General features: G+C 41.0%; 2 protein-coding genes across 6 annotated transcripts in view; one reads left to right on the forward strand and one right to left on the reverse strand.

Annotated features, from left to right (window-relative positions):
* TRPM5 (transient receptor potential cation channel subfamily M member 5) overlaps nt 1-20067 on the forward strand; it is a 36861-nt gene extending 16794 nt beyond the window's left edge. The window contains exons 13-25 of the mRNA XM_053402238.1: nt 4163-4308; nt 4665-4777; nt 6258-6353; nt 7952-8210; nt 8600-8718; nt 8841-8973; nt 9549-9723; nt 10797-10965; nt 12474-12652; nt 13591-13723; nt 15057-15129; nt 15891-15981; nt 18061-20067. Of these exons, the coding sequence (XP_053258213.1) occupies nt 4163-4308; nt 4665-4777; nt 6258-6353; nt 7952-8210; nt 8600-8718; nt 8841-8973; nt 9549-9723; nt 10797-10965; nt 12474-12652; nt 13591-13723; nt 15057-15129; nt 15891-15981; nt 18061-18164 (1790 nt within the window). The 3' untranslated portion in view covers nt 18165-20067. The remainder of the gene's footprint in view (nt 1-4162; nt 4309-4664; nt 4778-6257; nt 6354-7951; nt 8211-8599; nt 8719-8840; nt 8974-9548; nt 9724-10796; nt 10966-12473; nt 12653-13590; nt 13724-15056; nt 15130-15890; nt 15982-18060) is intronic.
* Nucleotides 20068-21112: 1045 nt separating this feature from the next.
* On the reverse strand, nt 21113-27266 carry TSSC4 (tumor suppressing subtransferable candidate 4). Of its 5 annotated transcripts, none has more exons than XM_053393794.1 (4): nt 27169-27266; nt 24950-25060; nt 24381-24451; nt 21113-23159 (listed from the first exon to the last, which is right to left on the reverse strand). In XM_053393794.1, the coding sequence occupies exon 4, from the start codon at nt 23071-23073 to the stop codon at nt 22042-22044; it is 1032 nt and encodes a 343-aa protein (XP_053249769.1). In that variant the 5' UTR covers nt 23074-23159; nt 24381-24451; nt 24950-25060; nt 27169-27266; the 3' UTR covers nt 21113-22041. The 5 variants fall into 5 exon arrangements, with proteins under 5 accessions (XP_053249769.1, XP_053249762.1, XP_053249744.1 ...); XM_053393787.1 differs by having other exon boundaries at nt 27153-27255; XM_053393769.1 differs by having other exon boundaries at nt 27104-27229.
* Between the last annotated feature and the right edge of the window lie 584 nt (nt 27267-27850).

Consider the following 27850-nt stretch of genomic DNA (forward strand, 5'->3'; position numbering starts at 1 on the left):
CTTCTCAAAAACTTCAGCTAGTGACAGACTACTGACAGACAGGCACCCCTGGGAACATCTCTTGCCACTTCTAAAAGAGCTTAATTATCGTAGTCTCATTGCTGAGTAACAACGGGCAGAGCTTAGTGGATTGGGAGGCCAGCCAACCAGAAGAGTCTCAGAGGTGTACTTGCCTGGAGGCAGAGTCAGTGTCCAAAGTCCTAGGGTCAGGTGAACAGCAATCCATGCGGTCAGACGGTCCAGGGATCATGGAATCCAATGATCATTGGGGTCAAGGGTCACGACAAGCAGGAAGCAGCAAGGTAGGGCCAGGACTACAATCGTTACCAGCAACTGAGTGCTGCTGGAAGTTCTGCTTAAGGAGGCTGAAGCCAGCTGGCTCTCATCATTGCCTTCTCCTCTGAGTCCTTGAAGGCTGATCAGTTGCAGGTGGAACCACTCTGCCTTCTCCCCCTTCAAGCTGCTGTTCAGCAGGCAAAGCTGGCTCCTGGCCTATGGCATTAATTGCTATCTGTAAATTTCCAGATATAATCCAAAGTGCTGGTTGGCGCCAGGGTGTCTAAAGGACCACCTCCTTCCAGTTGAACCTGTCTGGACTGTAATATTATCCAAGGTGTTACTCCTCCAAGTGCCCCTGCCTGAGATTAGACAGCTGGTGACTGGAGATGATGAGCTATATCAGTTGTCCCACTTGGGATGGAAACTGCCTTATACCAGAACAAGCATGAGGCTTAATTTCAAAGTTGTGAGTTCAAGCCCTACGTTGGGCAAAAAATTACCTGCATTGCAGGGGATTGGACTAGATCATCCTTGTGGTTCTTTCCAACTGTACAATTCCATGATCTGATAATTCTATGAACACCTACACGACCACAGGTTTCCCTTCCCTGATACAGTCCAGAGCTATTTACTCTCTTGCCATGGCTCTCCGGGGTCTTTCCCATCTTCTCCTATGTGATATTTTTAATGGGATATGCCAAGGGTTGAATATATCTTTTTTTAAAATAAATTTTTATTAAGTTTTCCTTTACAAATAGTCCGTACAGCCATGTTTACAAATTTGCTGTTTTTTTGAACTTCCACCAGCACCTCCCTCATCCATTTTCCTTATCTTCACGCATTTTCTATATAATATTGCCGATTTAATATTAACCTTCCATCTCTATTTCTTTTTTACAATATACCTTGTACTATCACAAAGCCTCCTTAAAACCCACTAGCGTTGTCTGTTCATCACATATAGTTTTCAGATAGTCCGTAAACTTCCCCCAGTCCTCGATGAATTTGTGATCTTTCTGGTATCTGATTTTGCCAGTCATTTTGTCCAGTTCTGCATAGTCCATAAGTTTCGTTCTCCACTCATTCAAGGTCGGTAGTTCCTCTTGTTTCCATTTTTGGGCCATTAATATCCTTGCCGCTGTTACTGCATACTGAAAAAGTTTATAATCACTTCTATTTATCTCTCTTCCTGTTATTCCTAACAAAAAGGCTTCTGGTTTTTTTACAAACGTATACTTAAACATCTTTTTCAACTTATTATATATCATTTCCCAGAAACCCTTTACCTTCTTACATTCCCACCACATATGGAAAAATGATCCTTCTTTTTCTTTACATTTCCAACACTTATTACATGTTTTATACATTTTTGCTAACTTTACGGGTGTAATATACCATCTGTATACCATTTTCATAATATTCTCCTTTAACGCCGTACATGCAGTAAATTTCATATTTTCATTCCATACTTTTTCCCAATCAACCAATTGTATATTATAACCAAAATCTCTGGCCCAATGTATCATAACCGACTTTATCTCCTCATCTTTTGTTTGCCATTCCAAAAGTATTTTGTACATTTTTGACATTGTCTTAACATCATTGTCAATTATCTCTATTTGAAATTTCGATTCTTTCTCAGTATATCCCCTCTCTTTAAGGTCCTTTTTGAACCTTTCATTAACTTGAAGATAATGCAACCAATCATAGACATGCTCTTTAACTTGCTCATATGGCTTCATTTTCCATCCCCCCCCTTTAATTACTAACTCTTCATAAGTTATCCAATTCCTTCTCATATTGATTTTCTTTACACTCATTACCTCTAGTGGTGACAACCAGTGTGGAACTTTGGGTTCCAATATATTTTTGTACCTATCCCATATTTCTATTATGGAGCTCCTGAAAATATGATTGTCAAAACCCTTGTGGCTTTTCTTTTTCTCCAACCATAAATAGGCATGCCAACCAAATCTATTATCGAAACCTTCTAGATCTAATAGTTTGTTATTTTTTAATTTTATCCACTCCCTCAACCAACAGAGACAAGACGCTTCATAATATAGTTTCAAGTCTGGCAGGGCAAAACCGCCTCTTTCCTTGGCATCTGTTAATAACTTGAATTGTATTCTTGGCTTTTTGCCCTGCCAGATATATCTTGAAATCATTCTTTGCCACTCTTTGAACACGCTTGTTCCCCTGATTATAGGGATCATTTGAAACAAAAATAACATCTTTGGAAGCACACACATTTTGATTGTTGATATTCTGCCCCAGAAAGAAAATTTCATTCTGCTCCAAGTTTCTAAGTCTTTCTTAATTCCGTTCCACACCGGTGTATAGTTGTTTTGATATAAATCAATATTTTGGGGGGTTAACCAAATTCCCAAATATTTTATCTTTTTAGCCACTTCAATCCCTGATTCTCTTTGCATTTCTTCTATCAGACCAAGGGTTGAATATATCATCTGCATGCCAGGCATGGGCTCTAATACTGAGTTATGCCCCCCCCCATTACGTGCCTGCACCACGTGTGTGCTACAGACATTGGCTGACATTTTAGACCTTTCCAGCTTTTTGAGTAGGAGTCAGGGTAGCTGCCCATCTGTTCTCTCCCACCTCTGGCCTAGTCACTGCTGTTTCCTCTGCATTCTTTCAGCCCCTCACAAAAAACGAAACCCCTCTCACAAGATGTGCATTATTTCCTGCTATTGTTCAGAGTGGAATGTAGATACTTTGAGAACTTCCTTCTTAAAATAAAGCAAGAAACACAGAAGTGTGCAAAAGTGATTTTTTTTGGGGGGAGGGGGAGGCATCCAGACAAATTTTAGACTTCAAACAACTAGCCAGGTTTGAGATGTTGTTGTACCTCCCAATGTTAGTCACTGCATTGAATGCGGTACAAAAGAGCAGAGTCTTTAACATTTAGGGTTTTGCTGTGAATGCTTCTTTCAGTTTAGCATTTGGGATTCACATTCATTGAAATAAAAATATCATCTCCATCTCCCCACCCTGTTCCACCCAGCCTCCCACCCTGGGAGATCCTCTCTCCCCTTGCCCCTCACGCAGGGCCCTTCGTTTTCCATCCATCACTTCCCTTTGTGTTAATACAAGCTAGGAAACTTCAAAAAGCAAAGCATAAGCTCTTTCTCTTTCTCCCCCTCCACTCCAGGGATTCCTTTAGTATAGGTTCCCTGCCTTATGGAATCCTATCTCAACTCCCTGAAGGCGACCACTGGAGGCTACTTGGCCCCCAGACTTTCTTGACCAACACCTACTACTTCTCTTCCTCCCCTTCTGCATTATAGCTTCCCACTCGCTTTCCCCTCTGCCACCACCCTCCACCCCCTGATTTCCTTCCTCCCAGCCTCTTCCTTTTGCAGCCTCTCCACTCTTCCTTGTCCTCGAAGCTATCCCCTCTATCTGCTTTCTCTCACTCTCTCAGCCTGGGACTCTTCCAGGAAATGCCGCCAGCTGCCTTTTTATTCTTCAGCTGTGTGCATTCCTCTGCTCTGACTGTGCTGTGGGGAGGAGGATTCCTCCTTCACATAGGCTAATAACTGTAACCCATGCTGTTTGGATATCATGCTGTTTCATTTTTGCCAGTAATTGCCAATATAGAAATGGCCAAGCTTAGAGGGAGGGTCTGTGGAGGGTGGGGGTCATAAAGTATCAAACACCATCACTTTCCAAATGCATCTCTGCAGTTAAAGCAGAACTGAAAGTTGTATAAACAAGACAAACGCATATAAGGATTCTCTCATTTTTTTCTGCATAAACATCTCTAGTACTTAAAACGCATACATATGAATATGTCTAGCTTTCTCTATGTATCATTCTCTTTTCTTGCACCTGCACACCTATCACCACCCCCCCTTGGCAGAATTGTTCAGCGAATGCTACCACAATAGTGAAGACCGAGCTTTTGCTTTGTTGGTGAGGAGGAACCGGTACTGGAGCAAAACGACTTGTCTCCACTTGGCTACAGAAGCAGATACCAAGTCTTTCTTTGCTCACGATGGGGTGCAGGTGAGTAAACTCCAAGGGTGGTCCTCTTTGAAAGATGTTACCCATGATGATTCAAAGTTGGGAACAAGAGAGTGAGAAGAATATCCTCCTCTGAGTCGATGAAACCAGAAGTTAAGCGTGGCCCAAGAAAATTTTCTAATTTAAGGGGGGTCATTGGAATTCTGGTTTTTGTTCTGGTGTTATGTTCAGTAAGGGGTGGGGAACCTGTAGCTCTTCAGATGTTGTTGGACCCCTGACTGCTTGCCTTGCTGGCAGGGGTTGATTGGAGTTTTAGTCCAACGATATCTGGGTAGTGGTATTTACTTGTATACTCATTGTATCGTCTCAACGCTGTATCTTTTTGTCCTAAATTCCAGGCATTTCTAACAAAGATTTGGTGGGGAGATATGTCAACATCCACCCCAATCCTGAAGCTGATCTGTGGATTTGGGTGCCCTTTCCTGATCTATACAAATTTGATATCGTTCAGGTAAGAACCATAGGGACCTTTTGCATGGGAAGAAGAGATAGTGGGAAACAGGTTGTATTTGACAACAAATAGTGGTGACAGAAAATTTTCCTTCTTTAATCTGAAAGCAGAATGACAGGCAGAAGTTCAGCTAGTGAGGATTCTCCCAGACAGGGCCTGAATACTGCAAACAGGTCATTCAGGTATCACAAGCTGGTCACTGGCAGCAGTTTTAAAAAGAAGTATTGGGTTTTCCACAGAAAGAGTAAACCCAGATTAAATTGGGAGCAGAAGTAGACTGGCATAGTGTAGACACTGGAAAACACTGGAAGCACCTTAAATCTCTTTCTTGAATGCAGATGTGATCATGTAGGAAGTTGCACCAGTTTAATATCTGCATGTCATGCTACTTTTTAAGTCTCTACCATGGAGAAAAAGGGTGGCAACTGTTTTCAAATCCCATATCTCAGAAGTACGATTATTCTGCCCAAATGGAAGAATGATGGATACTTCGTGCAGATTCTTAGGCTATCAGTGTCTGTTTTTCACTCTTAACAGCATACTAGGTGCCAGACCAGACATTATCTCAATTGCTTGTACATTCTCATCTATCAATGTCCATCAGCTCCTGGCCTCATCTCCTTCTCTTTTGTAAATATCTAGATTCTAGAACCTATTTCAGTCTGATCCACAAACTCACTTAAACCAAAACAAATGAAGGAAAGACACAACATTTATGACACTAGGCTGGAGTTTTAACTGGATTCTGAGTAAGGTCTCCTATGTCTCTGCCTCTGAGTAGATTCAGTTTAGTTACTTATTAACTATATCAGAAGTATTCAAATGAAACTAAGGGGACAGGCTTTCCAGTAGGATAATTTTGTGTCTTATTGGAAAGCCAACCTTCCTAAATATTACAGCATTCAAATCAGAAATTCATACAAAATAGTCAACTGTCACTTCTAAATGTTAGAGAAATACATTGCATTTTATTAATTTCTCCCAGGGATGAGGAAACTGTAGCCCTCCAGATGTTGATGGATCACGACTCTGATTAGTGCCAGGCAACATGGCCAATGGGCAGGGATGATGGGAGTTGTAGTCCAACAACATATGGAGAGCCACAGAATCCCTGCCCCTTTTTAACACTTTAAACTCCATCTTATGGGGTGGAGGAGAATCATCTCTAAGATAAGTGACAGCCAGAAGATCACAGAAATCCTTCTTTGAGTGCATGTGGAGGGGAACCAAAGGAACACCTAGAGAGAGATCCTAATATAGCCTCTGTAGTGATCTTCAGTTGAACATGTGGAGATCAGGAGCAGGTATGCTGCGCATGACCCTGCTATCTCCCCCCCCCCAATGACCAAAGGACAATTGCAAGTGGTTTATGCTACCTTAGCTTGATGTATTAAGCTTAGCTCAGCACTGAAAGTCTCCCCTCACCTCAGGAGTGAAAAACTGCTTTCCAATATCTTTCAGTAAATCAATTCCTTTGCAGTGAGGAAACACAATCAGCCCAGGAGCCAGAATCATGCAAAGACCTTGACAGCCCGGATTCTGAAAGGACATTGCTTTTCCCCAAGGAAGTAGATAGGTAAGATTGCAATGTAATGTTATTTGGAAGCTTCAAAACAGAGTAACGAAAGAGAACACTTCTTGGCGATTGAACTGAGGTCCACAGAGGTGAGGTCCACAAGTTAAGGCTGTGCACGTCTTACCTTTGATTCCTGCTGCTGGTGTCTGAAGCCATGTACACAAGACATTAGGCACAAGCCGCATGTATCCTGCAGTTTCTCGAGGAATACTCGTCTTTGATGTGTCTCCAATCACACCAGCTTCCATCTGATTTGAAAATGTAAGCCGCTGTTAAGCTGAGGTGTGTACATTTGAGACATCCATGTTAAGATGAAAGCTTAATTGAATAGGAGTTGAAGCGGGGCGGTGGGTGCTGCTATGATGAAACAAATCTGGTAATCTGCATCAAGTGAAGAAATCCTTGTCTCCTCTCTGGTGAGTACAGAGAATGTGACTTTAAAAAGGGGGGGGGAGAGCAGACGGGGTTTGGGATGACCATGCACAGTACTTGGCCCTACATTATAATAGCGTGAACATTATAATGATATTTATCAATACTCTAGCAGCAGCTGTGCACTTGCAGCCCTCAACCAAGATTGAGAAATTGCCTTGAGGATCTTAAAATTAAAAAATCCATCCTAGCTGGGCTGACTTTAAGATCTGGTGCCTCAGATTACAAGCCTGTAAGGCTGAGTGCAGAGTCTCCTTTTTTATTGAACTACAAACCACGCTACAGATACCATCTTCAGCTGGAGCAGGGTTAAAAATGCTAGAGATAAAGAATAGTTATGCTCTGCAGTATGATAACTGACGGGCAGTTTAGTGCAGATCATAGAAAACCACTTTCCACAGATATGCAAAATCAACTTGCAATCATTTAGTTGACAGATTATTCCCACGGAGGTGGAGCCATTGTGATGCTGTGTATTGTACTTGATGGGTGGATCACATTAACTTGTCCCTGAAATAATATAAAGTTGTTTCTGTATGAGTCTCGGGGCGGGGGGGGGGGAATAGTTTATTCTATCACTGGAGTCAATGGGAGATGCAGAGTTAATTTCAACAAAGCCAGGATTTCATTAACTTGTCTTTCCAAAGTTGTATTGAATATTATTCTTGCTTTGATGAGACAGAGAATAAATAAACATTACATATTAATTTCCTCTATCGGAGTTTGGAGCTGTAGAAGTTTAAATAACAAAACACAATAGAAGCACGTTGTCTCAATAGCTACACTCTAGTAACTAAGGGTGGTAGTCAGCTAAGTTTTACTGAAAGTAGGCCCATTGAAATTAATGGCCCTTAGGCATGCTCATTAATTTCAAAGGCTCTACTCTAAGTAAAACTCAGTTGACTACCACCCTTAATGTTTATTGAATAGTTTGGGGAAAGAGAATTTTCAGGATCTCCTTGGACTGGAAACTGAAGACAATCACATTTCAATTGTATACATATCTATTCAGAAGTAAGTTCAGTTGAATTCTATGGGGCTTACTCCCAGGTAATTGAGCATAGGACTGCTGCCTTAGTCTGTGAATCTGACACAAGCTATAAAATTGCTTTACAGACCACTGCTCAGAAATGCAAACAAAACAGTATTTTCTTTCTTTTCTTCAGGGGAGACGCCCAATTAGAAACCCAAATTGCTTCTGAAAATATAGCATGTGCAACATTTGTGTTTACACGATGGAAAAAATTCTGGACCGCTCCTGTCACAGTATTTATGGGGAATGTTATCATGTACTTTGCCTTCCTCCTTCTGTTTGCCTATGTCCTCTTAGTGGATTTTAAACCACCCCCACCAAAGGGCCCATCCATCCAGGAGATTGTACTTTACTTTTGGGTTTTTACGTTGGTCTTGGAAGAAATCCGACAGGTGGGTCACCTACATTATGGCTCTCAGCTACCCTGCTAGATCTTACAGGTTGAGGCTGGGAATTCACATGTGCAATAGACACATTTGTGCACAACAAAAATCTTCTTCCTCTTTTACTGGCCACGTTCTATCAGTCAAATTGTTTCCCTCTACCATTTGCTCAAGCAGGCAGCTTGTGCTATAGCTAAGTCCCCACCAGCCATTGGTGCCCATTAAAGATGCACTGTTAGCTATTAAGATCTATAGCGCCATGAAGTAAAGGTAATTTCACTCAACACAACAACATTCTTGTTGACATTTCTAATTCAAATTACTTTTGGAATGCTGTTAATGATGGGACATGGAAGTGTGTAACATTATACTAAATGATAAATGCTGTTAACTTACAGAGCTTTTTCACTGATGAAGATATGAATTTAATGAAAAAAATCAAGTTGTATGTAGAAGATAATTGGAACAAGTGTGATATGGTGGCCATCTTTTTCTTCATTGTTGGAGTTACCTGCAGGTTTGTGGTTTTGAGAGCTTCATATGTGTGGTACCATGTATGTATGATATACAGTGTTCCATAAGCAAAGTTAATGAAATAGATCTAAGGGAGTCGACTCATATTTTCTCTTTTAACCCCAGAATGTTTAATTCAACCTTTCAAGATGGCCGCACAGTTCTTGCTATTGATTTTATGGTGTTCACTCTCAGACTGATTCATATTTTTGCCATCCATAAGCAACTGGGCCCAAAGATCATCATTGTGGAGAGAATGGTAAGTACAAGATTTCACATGGACATGAAAACCAATGATGTACAGTATTTCCTAAAACAAAGGAACAAACCCAGGCCTTCTGGATAGCACTATTTTCATCAGAGAAATGTTGGCGGGTATAGTGAAATCTGCATGTAGGGCATGTAGTCTTTACCTGAGTGGAATGTAAGTGGTCAAGCAACCATGAGTGTGTGCGTGGACTTGTGATTACACAGTAAAACGTGAAAGGCACTCTGCACATTCTCAAAGAGACACTGAAATCCTGCTGGGGGAGGTTCCCCATGCCTGTAATAGTAATAAAGTACTCTAATGACATGGACTGAATTAAACAGCAAGAAAGAAACCTTGCTCAACTGCTTGGGTGCAGTTTGGTATGACTTCCTACCATTTAACTGACATTTCACTGTATTATTATGGCATACATGTAGCACAAAATTGCCCTCCCTACAGGCCTAGGCCTTGGTTCCGTAAAGAAATGAGAAGTCCTGTCAAGAAGACAATCTCAGTCCCTTAATTATCTCCTTTGTACATTCCTAATCTATGTCTTGGTTTCAGACTATGTATTCCTTTTACAGATGAAGGATGTTTTCTTCTTCCTTTTTTTCCTGAGTGTATGGCTCATTGCCTATGGCGTGACCACACAAGCCTTGCTCCATCCTGATGACAGTCGAGCAGAATGGATCTTCAGAAGGGTGCTCTACCGCCCCTATCTTCACATATTTGGACAGATTCCGCTGGATGAAATAGACTGTAAGGTTAAGGAATTAAAATACCTATTGTTGCTGTTGTTTTAGACTTGCATGAAACCATGCCATTGTTTCTACAATTAGCATGGCCCCCAAGCACTGCTGTACTCTTGCTCCACAAATGTTCCCGAGATCACCATCTGAGGCCCTTCTTTGTGTGCTCCCCTCCACAATAAATCTGGAGGGTGGCAACACAAGAATGGGCCTTTTCTGTACTGGCTCCTCATTTGTGGAATGCTCTCCGCAGGAAGGCTCACCTAGTACCATCATTGTGTATCTTTAGGTACCGGGCAAAAACTCTCCCCTATAACCAGACCTTTGGCCTTTAAATACCCGTGGCCTTTTAGTAGTGGGTGGGATGTTTTTAATATATTTCTTTTCTTCCTTGGTTGTAATGTGGATTTTTGTTTGTTTGCTTGCTTGTAAGTTGCTTTGGGTTCCCATGGGCAAGATTTAATAAATATTAATGATAATAATGTTCCCACTAAAGCTGAGCAGTACTGTAGATTTGCCTTTATGAGTGCACATCGGCGGGTGGAAATGTTTACCTCTAGTCTGAAAAGTTCTGCCTTCTGATTTCTGCACATTACAGTGATGTTCAAGGCCAAGGAGCAGGCCAGACTATTTTAAACAAATTTTGTTCTCAAACCTAATGCTGCCACATGTCATGAACTCCCCTCTCCTTTTGCTTTAAACTGTTTTAATACTGTGTTTTAATGTTGTAACCCACCCTGGGACTTTAGGGTGAAGGACGAATAATTAATAATAGTAAAAATAATAGAGATTTGCGTTATATAGATATGTCATTTCTGTCACTGTGTGTGTGTGTCTGTGTTTGTGTCAACTATATTTGTAATGCTTGTTCTGCTAATCGTTAAGATAATCCAGTATCCTAATTATGCAACAATGCAAAATCAAGCACACCTCATGGTACTGAAGATGTGAAATTGCAAAAAACAAAACAAAACAAAATTCTGCTTATCTGAAGAGCAGAAAGAGAAGGGCCTCAGCAATTAACAGGTCTAACAATCAGTAGCTTCCCAAAGTGACAATTGCTTTGTTTTCAATCCACTACAGCATCTCGCATGAACTTTGAAAACTGCACACCGAGCCCAATGGCAAACCTGACAGATAATGCATCGTCGTGCCCAAATGCCTATGCCAACTGGCTTGTCATAGTCCTCTTAGTCATTTTCCTGCTGGTTACAAATGTACTGCTTATGAATCTCTTGATTGCCATGTTCAGGCAAGTATTTTTTTCCTGCCTGTTATAAAAAGAGGGAAGCGCATACAACAATCGCTGATTAAATGCACGAACAATAACAGCATAGACATGGACAGTCATGACTGTCTTCCTTTTCCACATAACGAGTGCAATCCAGAAAAACACCAGAGCCCCATTGGCATATTAAATGATGTGCTTAATTGCCATTGATTTCATTGGAACTTAGAGGCACCCAACTTTCTCAGCAGGAGAATTGTTAATACAGTCAGTGTGATTCACAAGCCATTTAAAATGGGTTTCAGCTGATTTACTTCAGAATGGGCTGGAAAACGTAATTGCTTTTTCCAACTATAGCCAGAACATGACAAAGAAAGCAATATCTTCATTTCTACTGCAGAATTCAATTAAATATACACAAATTATTTAGAACAGGTGGGAGAGGGGAAGCTTTCTCTTCGCTACGTGCATATAAAGGGTCTAATACATCAGGGCCCAGTATGGATAAACATCAACACTATTATTCTATAAAGATTTGATAAGATTTTAATACATCTGAAGACAATGGGTTCAGGCAACCTATGGGCAGAACACCTATGGGACTTTCCTGCTGAAGAAGGACCTTTTCATCAATTCCACATTTCTTCTATGGTCCACCGTTTCCCCTCCCTGAAAACCTGCTCTGGCAGGTGGCTCTGGGGGATGGAGTGCGGAAACCCAGCAGGGAGCCCCCACAGCTTCTTGGCCCCTCCCAAGAAGGGAAGAAAACCTTCCATATATGAAAGGGCAAGTCTGGATCCAATCCAAACCTTAAATATTTTAAATTGGCACATTTTATAGTCTTAATAAGACTGCACACATTTTGCACCTCCCCATGTGTGTACATGGTGGAATAAAAGTCAAAGGCTTGCCTATTGTAAAGCTGAGGGACAGCCAACCAAAAACAGCAGCATTAAATACAGGCTAAAGTAATCTATGTAGGTGCTTTAAATGAGTTGTTTCCAAATGTGAATGTAGGTACGCAACACATTTGGAAAGATGCTATTTTAAAAGCCCCTAAATAATGGTTGTGGAATTATTATTATTTTTAAGAGCTGGTTCATGCAACATTGGGAGACAGTTCTTTGTTGCTTCCAACTCCGCCTTATATGCCTGCCCAATTACTGGGATCTTTGGAAGAGTCTCTGTTAATGTTCCATCATGGCTCAGATGGACTGCTTATATACACCAGAAGCTGTGCATTCTGTATTTTGGAAGCAATTCTGTGGAACACCTTCCTGGCTGAGATTAGACCAGGCACCTCCTTGCTAAGCTTCACATTCTTGCCAAAAAGCTTTCTATTCCAGCATCAGCAGGGTATCATAGGGAAAGTTTTCTGTCTTGGACTAATTTTGCTTGATTTTATCCTACGATATATTTTTGTCACCTTCATGTGCATCGTTAGAAACTTTGGTGATTAAGCGGTATGTAAATGGCTTAAAGAAATAAACATGAGATTTTATTGGTGTGATTCTCCCCCCTCCCTGTTCAAGTTACACTTTCCAGGTTGTTCAGGGAAATGCAGACATCTTCTGGAAATTTCAGCGTTACAACTTGATTGTGGAATACCATGGCCGACCTGCATTTGCCCCTCCCTTCATCATTATTGACCACATTAAGCTGTTTCTTAGACGGATCTTTAAAAAGACAGAGCACAAAAAGGAGCATCTGGGTAAGCTGTAGAGAGGTAATGGTAAGATGTTCAGCACAATCCGAGGGTCCACACATGCAGGATGATTCTCAAACAAGTACAGTGGTGCCTCGCAAGACGAAATTAATTCGTTCTGCGAGTTTTTTCGTCTTGCGAATTTTTCGTCTTGCGAAGCACGGTCAAGTCGCAACTGCACCTCTTCAAGCGGTTTTAAGAAAAAGGAAACAAACTTGCAAGACGTTTCGTCTTGCGAAGCAAGCCCATAGGGAAATTTGTCTTGCGAAGCAACTCAAAAAACGAAAAACTCTTTCGTCTTGCGAGTTTTTCGTCTTCCGAGGCATTCGTCTTGCAAGGTACCACTGTATGTGCGCTGCCTCCATTAAAAAACATTACCTTTTAAGCAATGTGAACTGATACAATAGTTCTGCTCACTTCTGACTAAAGCTGCTTTCAAAAAAATCAATTTTGTGCAATAGCAATTAAATGTTCTTTCTAAATAATTAATGACGAGTTACTAATATTTTTTAAAGGATACAGATTACTGAAGAAGATAGCACTCAGCGTTAGAAACTACAGCTCTGTCTTCAATAATTTAATATTTTTTTTAGCATTCTAGAAGTTTGATTTTGAATATTTAAGAATGGGGGAATGGGCATGCTTTTATCTGCAGTGGTCTCACGGATCCATTCTAATACTGTAGATGATTGCAGCTATTACCTCTCACAGCTCCAGTCATATCAAGTGTGCATGTGAAGGAGCTCTTGGAGTCAACACAAACCTTTCTGACTTATTCACGATTTTCTAGTCTTGAACTAAGTATAAATGAACAGCAATAATTTTTTTTTGCATGGAAAATCTGATTCACTGGGCTCTGAACTTCCTTTCTTCTATCACACAGGTTGGCGTTCCCCAACCCTCATACTTAATCACATTGTGCTGTTTTGTTTCTTTTACTATAGAAAGAGATCTGCCAGGAGGTCTGGATCAAAAAATCATAATGTGGGAGATGCTACAAAAAGAAAACTACCTGGCAAATCTGGAAACAAAGAAGAAAGAAAGCAGTGAAGAAAGGCTAAAGAAAATGTCAGACAAGTGCGTATCTACGGATGGAGACTTCCAAATCTCTGTTTTGATGCTAACTGAGGGCCAAACCAGACTTTTGTGTCTGTGTTTATTAAACATGTGAACATTGATTTCGTTATAAAGCTGAATGGGTGGAGTTTACTTTCTATCAGTGAATGGAAAGAGGAACTTAGGGAAGGAAGAGAAAAATGATTCAGTTCAGGTTAAAGGCAAACCTGTCTAATACTCATTTTCCATAACAATGCATGAACTGAAACAGAATCATGCTTCAACACCTGCACTTCTCCAAATTTTGAAATGAAATTCTCCAGCCAAGCAATGTGTAGAAAGATGCACATACTAGGGCAAAGTGCCTAAAATGCAGACATTCTTGCAAATGAACATACAAAAAAGCATTATATTAGGGGAAATTGCATTGCAGAAAAAAGTGTATATTAAGAGAAATCTGCATTAAAATGCTGATTCATTTTTACAAGGGCTTAAATTTGGAACTGAATGATGAGAAACTGAGAGAACCCAAAATTGACAAATTCAGCCATCTCTAGAGGAAGTGAAAGCCACTCTTGTCTCCCTGAGCTACACTGTCTGAAAATGTTCTCCCGAGATTGACTCCAGCCCTAGAAGTCCACCCCACTCCATTTAAATTAAAAACAAACAAACAAAACCATTCCTGCTTTATAAACCAGTCCATGCATATTTAGTCATGTGAGTGCCTAGTTTGGTTCTGAGACAGAAGATAAGCAGTTCCTTCCCTATGTTAAGTGGGTAACCAAAGCATTCCAAATTACTCAGGGCACAATTACTTAGAAAACAGATTTTGCATGGGAACTAGAGGAACACAGCATGCATTCAAGCCATTTGCTGTCCAAATCTCATGACGCTTCTGTAAAGCAGAGAGGATGTATTCTGCCACAGAATCACCGATGGGAGCAGATGAAAGCCTACAGAGTTGCAACTTAGCAAGGGTTGCATTGAAATCTCAGCTGTATGAACCTACACCAATGACCACAATTTGCACACTTGCTCAAGAAATGGGGAGCAAGAATTGCAGGTAGAAAAACAGAGTCAGTATAGGCAGGTGTGAGCCAGTTTGGGGCCGGGGGGAAGGAAGGTAGATTCAATCCCACTGCCCTTTCTATTTACACAATTTAACTGTTACATTATAGAAGGACTTAACTCTCAACATACTTTCACTGGACTGAATCCTTTGCAACAGACCCAATGGCCACTGTCCCAGCCGTGTACTGGAGTCTAATCCATGTTTGATCCAATAAAATGTCTAAACTCCTCTAGTGCCTAACTCTTTGCTCACCGTTTTGATTTTCATCCCCCCTCAAAACAGGGTGAACAATCTTTCAAAGTACTTTAATGGTCTGAAAGACCAAGAGAAACGGCTTAGATCTTTGGAATCACAAGTAAGAATGCTTTTTCTTGTGTTTCAGCTATGCTTTTGTTCATGCAGGGTATAGCTATAGATTTTTTTTAGCATGGATTTAATTGCACAATTCTTTCCAAAATCTGCTTACAAAGCATTGTATAGACAGGATAATATGTCTCAGCTTATTTGGACAAAATAGAATTGATTTGTTGATTAACTAATATCTGGTCAAGAAATTCCTCCCTATATGCTAATATGAATTTGTTAACCTATCTTTAAATGACATAAATTATAATGATTACATTTATTGATCAGATAATGTAGAGATCAGGCACCCTGCCATTCAAACTGGTATTTTTGTCCATCAGACAGTCAAGAGTTCTTAATTTTCCCACTTTAGTGAGGAAACTTTTCAGTACAGTTTTATCTTGCCTTCATTGTCTATCTATGGTCTAAAGTTTGGATTCTGAACCTTAGCAAGGATTTCCCTCGCCCTTCACATCCCTACTAAACTAGAAGTGCAGATACAGCAAGTTGCCTTCAATATTATTCATTCAAATGGCACCTAAGACCAAGGTCCATAAGTCATTGGCTGAATGTAGATTAGAGACAAGGTCCTCACCAGCAGCAGAGCTAAAAATGCAACTGTGAAGCTATGCTTTAGCTGATTAATTTGTGCTTTAAAAATGTATTCAAATCGCAAGCAAATCTGCCAGATCTCTTTAGGATTGCAACGCCAGTGTGTCATTTTGAATGGTAATGGAAGATGTGGTGATACCAAAACCATTTCTTTTGTAGATCTCCTACTGCACAGTTACCCTTTCCTCAATGGCAGACACCTTAAGCAACAACAGCTTCTTTTTGAACAGACAACCTATGAACTACACACGTGAGTAAGGTGCAGAGAATGATTCTGAAAGTAAATAAACAAAAGTAAAACATTTTTTAAAGAGAAAAATCAGCAGTAAAAGGCTAAGTAGAAAATAACAACAACAACAATTTATTTATACCCAACAACAACAATTTATTATTTATACCCCGCCCACCTGGCTGGGTTTCCTCAGCCACTCTGGGCGGCTTCCAACAGAATATTAAAATACAATAATCTATTAAACATTAAAAGCTTCCCTAAACAGCCCACACAATTTATCAAAAAGTGTTTGTTGTTAAAAATTACAGAGATTACTTAAGGTACTTTTTCTTCCACTGAACTCAAGGTGGTGAACATGGGGTTCCTTGGCAGTCTCCTGCCCAGGCACTAACCAAACCCAGACTTTCAGCAAGGTTGCTGCATCATGCGCTTTCCAAGTTCCAGACCTGGGATATATGTGTGTGTGTGTGTGTGTGTGTGTGTGTGTGTGAGAGAGAGAGAGAGAGAGAGAGAGAGAGAGAGAGAGAGAGATTCATGCTTGAACCTGTCATGATGCTTAATATTTCCACTGGAGCTTTATACCCTGGAATCAGTTTGAGCAGTACAGATCAAAATGCTCAGTTGTGAAGATAAGCACTCAAAGCATACAGTCTGCTTTTCAGCTCCCTCAGCTTTGTGGACTCCATTAAGTTGACAGCTGCTTTCCACATGCATTGAGGGATGCAAGTATACGCTGGTTCCAAAGCTAACAGAGAAGCCCTTGCTTATGCATTAGGTCATTGTATCTAACTGTTTGCCCTTGGATAGAAAAATGTCTGTTCTGTCTCTTCATGAGATTAATGTGCATCTTTGTGAGATTAATGGATTTCTACTTCATCTGGCTAAATACAGTGCCTTCCATAGTGACAAATTCCAGAGGGGAAGCCATGTTAGGCTGCTGAAAAGAAAATATTCGTTGGTCTTATCATTACTTGGCACACCAGACACTACAGAGGAAGAATAATTCTAGACAGTGAAGCCAAAGGCCAGGAAACGCAAGAGTCCAGGAAAGTCTGTGACATTTCTATGCAAAGCTTGCATTTATGCAAGTGACCCAGTCACAGCAGCAGTAACCAAAGATGCTATCTTCCTAGTTATGCTTATTTTAACACCATCAACCGGAAAGAAACCTTTGCTTCATAAAATAACTACAGGTGTTAACTTGGCATAGACTGGAAAGAGAAGTGGCTGAATTGCAACTTATTACAAAACTTAAAACCATGGAGAGACCTGCTCTGAATAGAGACATTGGATTCTTATTTCATTATACATGATAAAGCTATTTTTAGCCATCTCACCCCTTTCTTTTTCCTGTAAGACCAATTGCAGTCGTTAACAGTTGTCAACAGGTTTACACCTATCAGCCAATCACCCATTCCCACCACCCTTCTGAGTAATACCCCTCCCCACCTCTCACTATATATAAGGGTCTGGTGACATCTGTTTCAGTGTATCTGAAGAAGTGTGCATGAACACAAAAGCTCATCCCAATAACAAACGTAGTTGGTCTCTAAGGTGCTACTGGAAGGAATTTTTTTATTTTTTATTATGTTTCTACTACAGTAGACCAACACAGCTACCTACCTGTAACTACAAGAAAAATGTCAGGCCTTACTCCACCTCTGCATTTCATTATTGTTTCCCCCAAAACTTTTCCCCATCCTGGTCTGTGTGCAAAACTAGGACAGTCCTTTCATGCATCCGATGCAGTAGGCTCTAATCCATGAAAACCTATGCTACAATAAATCTGATGAGTCTTTAAGGTGCTGCAATATTTTATCCTCTTCTTGCTGCTACAGCCCAATCAATCTGCCCAACTGAAACAAATAAGACATACGGTAGTATATGGATGTTTGGTGGTGGAGTTCTAATAGGCACAAAATGTAAGAAAACCCTCTCAATGATTTCCCCCCTTCTTTTAAAAGAAAACCCAGATACGATGGATGAAAGGGATTATAAGGAAATAGATCTGCAGATATTTAGTAAAACTGTCTGGCCTAAAACAACTCTCATACCTGCTCATATTAACCAGTGTTTTTACTTCAAAAACCTCCACAGGTTTCATAACCACAGGCACAAATCAAATGCCTGCACCAGAAGGCAATGAAGCTGGAGAAGACACCCATCAGCTTGAAGATGACATGATGTACATCGATAACTAACGCTACTTGCAGCAGATCAAACATTTTTCTGTGTTTTTGATCGACTTTTTGACATATTCAGCATGGTCTTCAATTACCTAAAGGGGTTTTTCTTTTGATGGCCGAGTACTACTCTGTGTTCCATACCAAACATATAAATAGCCTATGGAGAAGCATTGCATCCAATTTATTAGCCTTATAAATGCTGACTGATTGCTTCCAATAATCTATCACCTTCTCAGCAGTCCGATATTTAAACTTGTGCTGCTGTTCTAATTTATGCCATGCAAATAAACCACTCATGCCAGACCATTCCAAACCTTCTTAGCAACAGTAATCAGCATATGTACAAAATACATTCTGCACATACTTTTTCCTTCTTGAAGGAAACTAGTTAAAAAATCCAATTATGATGCAGAGTATTAATTTGCAAATAAACCAATATGCTACTTTGACAGATCTCTGTACTATTGAGGAAAATAGCACTATGGTTGTAAAGCCGCAGCTTTAAGCTTCCATGTTATCACAACTGCCATTAAAAAAATGGATCATCAGGTTTGCCTGTAAAACAGAGCTGCTTTAGAAGATTCTTCCCAGCAAGGTTCTACCACCTGCAACAACAGTCTTTACTACTGGCAGTAGTAAAACACTATTACTGAACAAGCTCTCTTAAACCCTACTGCAGTCACAAGGGCAGGCAAGGTTGCCACAATAATCTGGCATTGTTATTTTACCTTTAGCATTTGCTTGCAAGCAGGTAAGTCTTCCCAGCATAGAGATGCAATAATCAGAAAGTGCTTCATTTGCTGTTATTTCTGATAGTGATGCAGCTATTATGCCTGCTAAAGGGGAAAAAATGACCTTATCTCATTCCCACGCCCGGTGAACAATGCAGAAAATGCACCTTAACTCACCTTTTGGGGGTGAAAGCACTTTGTCTGGCCACAAGGGACCTACATCTGATGGTTCTGAAAGAGCATGGACTTCTTAATAGTAAATAAATAGGACCTCAGAAGCTACCGCTCACTGGGCCATCAGATAAAGAAATCCAGAGTTTAGCCATTGTGACAGTTTAGAAAAATTAATGTTCACTTAAAAGGGTACATCTTTCCATGTGAAGGACTATTCCAAAAACATGTCCAGGATATAATGTCACATGCATATGCTGAATGCCATATTGTTAGATGACAAAATGTCTCCCTCCATGGAATACAGCTACTTGTTTTGAGTTGCAGCTGCAAGTTGATTGACGTAAGTAGGACACAAGCACCTAGTCAGCATTGAAGCAGACCAACTTTTTTCAGAATTCTACATTTCCCAAACATGTCTGAGGTCATTGGAAGTTGCCACTAGAATAAGATGGGTGGGTGGGTGTGGACACACTGCAGTGTGTGTGTGTGTTGGGCAGGGTGGCGCTAGGTGGAAGCTAGCTGTTACCCCCCTGAAGTGCTGACCAAGAGATCCAGCAAAATGAGATCTGGTGCTTTTTCAAAAACACAGATGTGTAAAACGTTAAAGCATGCAGATGTGTCATAAATTAAGCACCAAAGTGTAAGGTGATGCTGGAAATGACAATGCTTCATGATTACAGTTAGCTTGCTCTGCAAAGCCACTTCAGTAGCTCATAAGGGAGAAAAATAAAATGCAGGCGAGAAACATTCATGCAGATCGCTCCCATCTTGCAGACTGAAATAATAAAAGTTCTGAAGCTCCTTTCCTTAGAGACATATTGAAATCTCAGCATCGTTGCGCTGCAAGATATTACTTGGCTGGCTTATGGTTGCCACATTACATTTTTAAAGTTGGGAAGATTCAGCTTATAAATACTATTAATTTGTCAACTACTTTTAATTTATCATCTTACCCAGACGCTAAGAAAGTTGATGTGAGTCTTATTTTTTTGGTTTGTTGTTATTTTAACTCTTCAAATGTTTTAAATTACTGTTAATTTTTCATATAATTTTATTGCTTTATTTTGTAAACGGCTTTGAGGGTTTTTTTGTGCTTTTTTAAACAATCAAGTGGTGTATAAATTTGATGAAATAAAAATAAATGAAATATGCTGGAAGAAAAGGCTCCCTAGACCAGTAGTGAGGAGCCTAAAGTCTGTGGACCTAATTAGCCAGCTGGGGTAGATGCAGCTTTGCACAGTGAGGCAGCTGCATACCTGTGATCCTGCCCTTACCAGAGCATATGAGACTCCTTTTTATCCTCATAACCCTGGGAAGTAGGTTAGGCTGCATGCTTGGTTAAAGGTCACCCAATAGGACTGTTTGGGTTTGGTGCGCATTTGAACCCAGCTCTCCCAACATTCTAAGCCCCATTCCAGACACTGGCTCTCTGAGTGGCTGGAGTTCAGGTGCAAACCATTACCGTATTTTTCGCTCTATAACACGCACCCGACCATAACACGCACGTAGTTTTTAGAGCAGGAAAATCCGTAGGCATGCCACCCGTAAGCACTCCCTCCATAACATGCACAGACATTTCCCCTTACTTTCTAGGAGGAAAAAAGTGAGTGTTATGGTGCAAAAAATACGGTATATATGTGATTTTTAAAAACAAACATATTTTCATTAAGTGATTGCGTGATGGCCTTAATGTGGTTTTGTGCAATTTAAATGGCTACCTTTCTCCTCCTTATCAGATACTCCTGTGTCTGAACCAGCAGTCAAGAGTGAGGGAAATTTGTCAGGGGCCCAAAACAATGAGAGATAGGAAAAGCTCTTTTTCCGTCACAGCATCCCAAGGTGAGCCTAACCAATTTGATTCCACTACAACCACCAAAGAACAGATTAATAACTGCTGCTACAGCTTGTAATAGGTTGAAGCAGCTTGTGGATGAATGGACAGAGATAACAGGGTGGAAGAGAGCTGTTGCTGGAGGGAGAAGGTAGGGGAAAATATACCTGTCAAGTCTTGACAAGCATCACCAGTTGCTAACACACATACCTTTGGACAAAAAAAGCAGCAATTAAAATTTTTATTGACACCAAGGATAATATGAAAACGATCACATAGTAGGTCTGTTAAAGAGTCCGTTTTAAGTCCTTTAATTCCCAAACAAATCCAGTTAATTTGTTATGAAATCACTTTACTTTAGGGAGCAGCTCTTGGATATGCAGATGGAAGCATCACAGTTGCAAAGGACGGAAGTAGTGGATATTCAGTCCTGAGATCGTTCTTCATATTTCATAATCCAATGAAGTCTTATTCTGGTCGTTGGCTCTGTCTTTTCTAGCTTTTAAAAAATGTGTGCATGTTCCCTGCAAGCTTTGCTTCCACGATCCTAATTTGTTGCTATCAAGCACCATGCTATATAGAAACAAGGGAACATCCATGCTGCATTTTACAGCATGTAGACACTTCCCATTTTCAGTCCTTCTACAGCATATGGCTTGTTACTTACTGTGCTTTTATTTTCATTGGCAGTGTGGAGAGGTATGGGCTTGGACTAAACCTTTGTTTGATCAAGCAAATATATCTGGATGCATCTTGGGCTTCATTCACATGGCATGTTTTGCCAGTACTCAGAGATGGGATATCAGTCAAAAGATTTTACACAAAGTGCTAAGCAAAACAGTAGCTCAACAAAATCTGGAGGAGTATGCAGTTGTAAGATTTGTTCCAAAAGTGAAAAACAACAACAACCAGATGATCCTTTACAGGCAGAGTATTTGTAGACATTTCTGCACCACTGCAAACTAAAATTTTGTCTAGTTTTGATACTACAATACAGAGGGACACCATGGAATCGGTAAATGGAATGCTAAAATATATCTAAGTCACAGCTCCAAGTATGCTAAACAAAGCAAGCAAGTAGCCAAAACTCATGCAAACAATGAAGAAAATAATTTTAGGGAAACACTTCTTTAAAAACACTATAATTTATCCAGCTTTAGGACTCTTCCTCCTCTTCATCATTGCTGGCTTTGGGTCGGAAATGCTTCCTATTCCTTTTCTTGCTACCATGGAATCCCATGGTCTCCACCACTGTCTCTTCATCTGCCTGAGAAGAATCTACACCAGATCCTCTTTGAACACTTAACTCCTCCAGTTTTGGTTGTTTCCAATCCTCTGCTTCCTTTATATCTAAAGGGTCTAGTACACCCTCCTCCTTGTTCTGGGTCTTAGGCTTCTTTGGAGGGCTCTCTTTGGGTTCTTTGTTTGCATCACTAAGCTTGTCTTCTTCATCCTCCTTGGCGGCAGCTCTTTTCCTATCTGAGCCTACTTTTGTGGGTTTGGTAAAGACAATCCTTCCAGCACCAGAACTGGAGGGATCCTGATTGAAGGATGGGGTGTAGCTTTCAGGAGATGCTGATCTCTGTTCCCCTCTAGTCTTCATGCCCTCCAGGAACTCCATGGCAATTGATCTGTTGGTCTTATCACTAGACTCTGAAACATCATCCAAGCTGTACTTGGTCCAGCGTTCTGGGTGCGCAACATAATCAGGAACTGCTGGAGAACTTTTAGGAGCTGGCGGTGGCTTGCTTTGTCTTCCAATGCTTTCTGCAGCAATCTTGCTTGAAATGTTGGGAGGAGGCAGAGGACGCTTAAATCTTCCATCAATCACATTATCTTCAGCCATTGAGGGCACTGCTCGTTTGGCTGCCCCTTCCAGACAGTCAAAAATGCTCTGGCTGCGCTGGGAAAAGCTTGAACTCATGCCTTTCAAGTGAAATGGCTGCACAGGTGATTTTTGGTTGCTGTGTAAAGGGTCACCGCTTTCATCTGATCTACTACCCACATCATCTGAAGGAAGGGATTCCTCAGGAGATACAGTATCAACTTCAGCATCGCCAGGAAACCCAAAGTCATCTGAATCTGAATCACTCAGAGAAATTGTGTCTGAAGGAAGGACACCCTCGTAATCGGCGGCCCCGCCAGCCACTATACCCATGAAGGGTTCACCTGCACCTTCATCACCCATATTTGGGCAGTTGCTTGCTTATACTAATTTGGCTTAGACCTTGCTGCAGCCAATTAAGTTTTCCAGCTGCCCGGGGAGTTTAAAGCCTGGAACAAAAACGAAACAAAAAGAAAAAAACCCCAGTGAAGTTCAACTGTGAAAAGGAAACCATACCATGACACCTGCCCTTCATGTACTTCAAGAACTCTAAAAACAAAAATCCAATACAAAGGAAGGGGTGGAGGGAGAAAAGGATTAGCAGGAGAAGCCCATCTCAGCTACTGTCTCAGATAAAACAGTTCTGGAGTTGCTTTTGGTTTTTTATAAACCAGCCACACTGTAATGTGTTAAGCACTGCCAATTAGTAAATTCTCTAAAATAAATCCTGTACTTCTGTAGTCCTGAATAGGTCAAAACACTTTTACGTTTATGGGATGCTACACAGACAAACAATCATTTGTCATTCATTCATTGTTTAACTAAATCTACCAGCGTATTCTCATCCACATAGCACTGGTAATAATATACTTTCAGAAATTGCCAGCTGAGCAATTTTCCATGTAGTGGGCCAGAACATAGATTTACAGAATATAACACTAGTTTTAACTGATAATTTTGCAAAAATTAGATGATCCATCAGCAGCTTCCTGCCAAAAGTGTCTTCTGGCACTAAAGATCAGCTGTCTTAAATAAGGCAAGGAAGAAACACTTGCATAAGACAGAGAAATGTGATCTCTTCTAGGCTAATACTTACAAATTAACAAAATCTGTGACATACAATTTTGAGTCTGGTAGTACTAAATTTTCGCTGTCCCTGAATAGTTGCGCAAGATTTTGCTTCTCATTTGAAAACGAAAACCTTATTTAGCACGACAGTGGCATTTTCTCCTTTTGTAAAAAGTGAATTCCTTCTACTGGGTTTGTAACTCAGTAGTTTCTTTTTATTACTATCTGCATTGATGTGGTACTGTCAGACTTCTATCCAACTCTGGAATATAGCAAGAACAATATTTTGTTCTTATATGTTCCTAAAATGCCTTACAAAAATGACAAAGGGACTAGATGCTCCAGATTCATTGAATTTTCTATGGTAACTTTGTGTGCATGTCAAACACCAGAGTTTTATCATATATTTATCATGCTCTATCTCTCGAGTCTGACACCCCCACCCCCATCAACCCATTCATGTGCTAGGCTCATTCAGTGGCCCTTAATAGCATTTTCCTTAGTCTCCAGTGACCAATTCCCTAAAAGGGAAGAATTGTACAGGAAGAAAGCTCTTTTATGGTGACGGTAAACAGGCATGGATAAATCTACTAGCCACTCACCATCTGGAGTCTGAAACAGTATTCCATCCTCTGGGTCAGTTAAAGCCACCAAGGTTCTCAGATGTTGTACCCTGGCAGTAAGAGGTTGGACATATCATCAGCGCAAATAAATAAAGTGGAGCTGAAATTTCATAGTACATTAATAGTACTTGCTGTTTGGGTAGGTGTGGCCTCTAGCCTTGTACTAACAATAATATCTGCAAATAATCCTCTCTTAAGGCTGGAAAGCAGAATCTTTGCATATTTTATATGGTCATCAAGGCAGCTATTCAGGTAGTGGACTTCAATGTGCAACTTACATAGATGTGTAAGAACATTTAAATTGTCACAACAACTAAAATAAGCTACCCTGTTATCCAAAAGTCATTTGTGGTGTATCAGAAGAACAGAACCAAATCTAACTTACATTAATTTAACAGCCAATGGGCCAAATTTAAATGTCCCAAAACATATCTACATTATGTGGATTCTGGCTGGTTTCTTTTGCCCCCTAAAGGGAGTTTTTGGCTGTTTCTTACTAGCAGTAAATAGAAAAATGAAAAAATAATTTCCAGAAAGAAAAGACTCACAGGTTCTTTGCAATGATCTGATTAGGATGCAATTCAAACAGGATGGCTTCTCTCAGAATAGACAAGTCCCCTTCAGAATCTTCCATACTATCTTGATCCCTGTTATTTGAACTGTGGGAAAGCCAAAATAAATAAATAAACAGCTTCCCCGCACTCTAGCCTACAGAGAGTTATATGATAGAGGAAAAAGCTTCAGAAAATAAAGAAAGTAACTTGTTACAAAGAAGGCAATTCCCACCTCCCCAAGTCTCTCATCTCTAATCAACATGAGCTACGGAGAAATTGCTTTTTCTCAATCCAAACATAGCAATCATCCTGCCCTGAGCATTAGCAAACGACTTATAAATTTCAAGGGATGCAAAACAAGAGTTAAGAGCAAGTTAAAACTATATTAACTGACAGTTATTGTGAACAGGGCCAAAGATGTTATAAGGCTGTTATGAGAAATCTGTAAGTGCTTTGAACACTCCAAAGTGCAATATAAATGCAAAATATCAGGGCTATTGATGTTTTCAGGTGCTTTCATCTAGAGTTGCTATCTCTCGCCCCAATACTTGGGTAAGAGAGGATATAGTACCAAGGCAAGCGCAGACTCATGTGTGCAGCAGCTCAGTCTTAGGGTGAGGGTAGAAATCCAGGGGAGGCTAAATTGAAAGAAATCTCTCCCACTTTGTGACCCAGTGAAATTGATGGGTCGTAGATTCAAAGAAGGCCAAATAGAGAAATGCACATCTTTATACAGAGCATAGTTAACTTATGAAATTTGCTGCCATAAAAAACAGAAAAAGGAAGTTGTCTTATACCGAGTCCATTGGTCCATATAAGCTCAGTACTGTCTACACTGACTGGCAGTGACTGTTTAGGATTTCAGACAGGGTTCTCTCCCCGCACTACCAGGAGATGCCAAGTGTTGAAACTGGGCCCTTCTTCATGCAAAAGCAGGTGCTATTCCACTGAGCCAAAGCTCTGTATAGCAATCATCACTGATTTATATCTTGGGTCTTCAAGCAGGGGCAGTCAGAACCCATGTCGAAGCCTCATCTAAGGTGGCTCACAATAGAATTATTACCACCACCCACATGTTTAAAAAGAGAATAGACCTGAGTCTCCGAATTCATTATTTGGCAAGTATGACTTAAAATTATTGAATTTAGCTGGGATGGCAAAATGGACATGTTTAATCAGAGAAAAGTCACACTTAACATTTACTAAAGATTGGAAACCTCTTACAAACTTTTCGCATGAAAAAGAAAAAGAAATATTGACATTCGGGTTTGAAGGCTGAAGATAATGTTGATTTAAAGAAAATAGTCCTGCTGGATGTTATATTGGAGTGGATGAGTGGGATGATGTTTATACAGGGTGAGTTTTTTAAAAGAGGCCCTGTGGAACATGTGTACTCTGTATCCATCGGGCCTCTTTTAAAGGACTCACCCTGTATATGGCTGACAGATGAAGAATCAGGAGTTCTTTAGTTTAACTTTTAAAAAATCTTAGAATCCTTCTTCTATCTCTCTACTTCTTTCTTTCTCTCTCTTCCTTTTCCTCTGGATCTGTGATTTTATCTAGATTAACGTTGTAGTTTGGATTAAAAAAGATATAATAATGTTTGCACCTCTCTTTTTAAATTCTAATAAAAATTTATCCAAAGAAAGAAAAGGCCGAAGACTGCTAGTTACTGGCTTTCGGCGCAGAGCAAAGCAGTTCATCGAGGAAAATGACAATTAACCATAAACAGTCCTATTCTCCAGAGGCCTCGTACCTCTGACGACCAGGTTGGTTGGGTGGTGTGTAATGGTCACAGACGAGGGACCTGGGTTCGAATCCCCCCACTCGGTCACGGGGCTCCCCGGGTGACCTTGGGCCGCCCACTTCCTCTCCGGCCTAACCCACAGGGTTGTTGTGGGGGGTGAAATGAAAAGGCGCGTGTGGGGAAGGGTATAAATGCAACCAGGGAACAGATACAGGCCCATTAGCGAGTGGGGCTCCCCGTGGTCAGTTTGGGAAACAATATGATGGGTCTTCGGGGCCGTTAGACACCCCCACGCCAGTCCTCTCCCTCCCGCGTGGAATGAGCAGCACCTGCGATGGGGAAAGAAACAACAGCGCGTCTCTCCCGCCCTCAAAACTCCTCCCCGCCACAGACCTTCCTACCTCCGTCCCGCCAAACGCATCAACTTCTTCCCCCGCGAGCAGAGCCCACCTCCGTTTCTCCTCACCCGCGGCGCCGCTGTGCCTAATTCCAGCCACGGCCTGCCATATTCCGCGCCGTCCTCCCTGCGCACGCCGGGACATGGAGTCTTTATCGCCTGGCGGGTCGCTGTAGAACCCTACGCTAGATACCCGTCGGATGAACTACATATCCCAGAAGGCATCTCGCCTAAAACGCGGCCCAGTGACTAGCCTCGTCCTCCTCGTAGCCTCCCTTCCCGATGCATTCTGGGAACTGTAGTGCTTTCTTCGTTATTATTATCGTCGTCGACTGGCGGCGGCGGGGAGAGGGGTATTTCTGGCGTGAAGTGGGCGCCTCCATGGTCCGTAGAGTTAGGAAAACATTAGAAGAGTTCTAAGGCTGCGGTCGTAATCCCGCTTGCTTCTGAGTTGGCGTCTCTGACAGTTGCACGCCTGCAAGTTGAGCGGAGGGGGCGGGCACTTTTTGAGGAGGTGGGGGCTGGACGACTGAGCTGGACGTACCTCTCATTGCTACCTTAGGGATATATTTGTTATCATTTGCAATTAGAAATCCAGGCCTCAACGCGAGCGATTTTGCAATATCTGCCTGCGCATCCCACGTCGCTACTCTCGTGCCTGCTTACATCTCAATCACGTTTTCTTTGTTTGCTTATGCACACGATTTGCACACCTGCCCAATAGTTAACAATACGACTTAAAAGCCGTTAA

This window comes from Podarcis raffonei, chromosome 1, assembly GCF_027172205.1.
Source record: "Podarcis raffonei isolate rPodRaf1 chromosome 1, rPodRaf1.pri, whole genome shotgun sequence".
Classification (NCBI taxonomy): domain Eukaryota; kingdom Metazoa; phylum Chordata; class Lepidosauria; order Squamata; family Lacertidae; genus Podarcis; species Podarcis raffonei.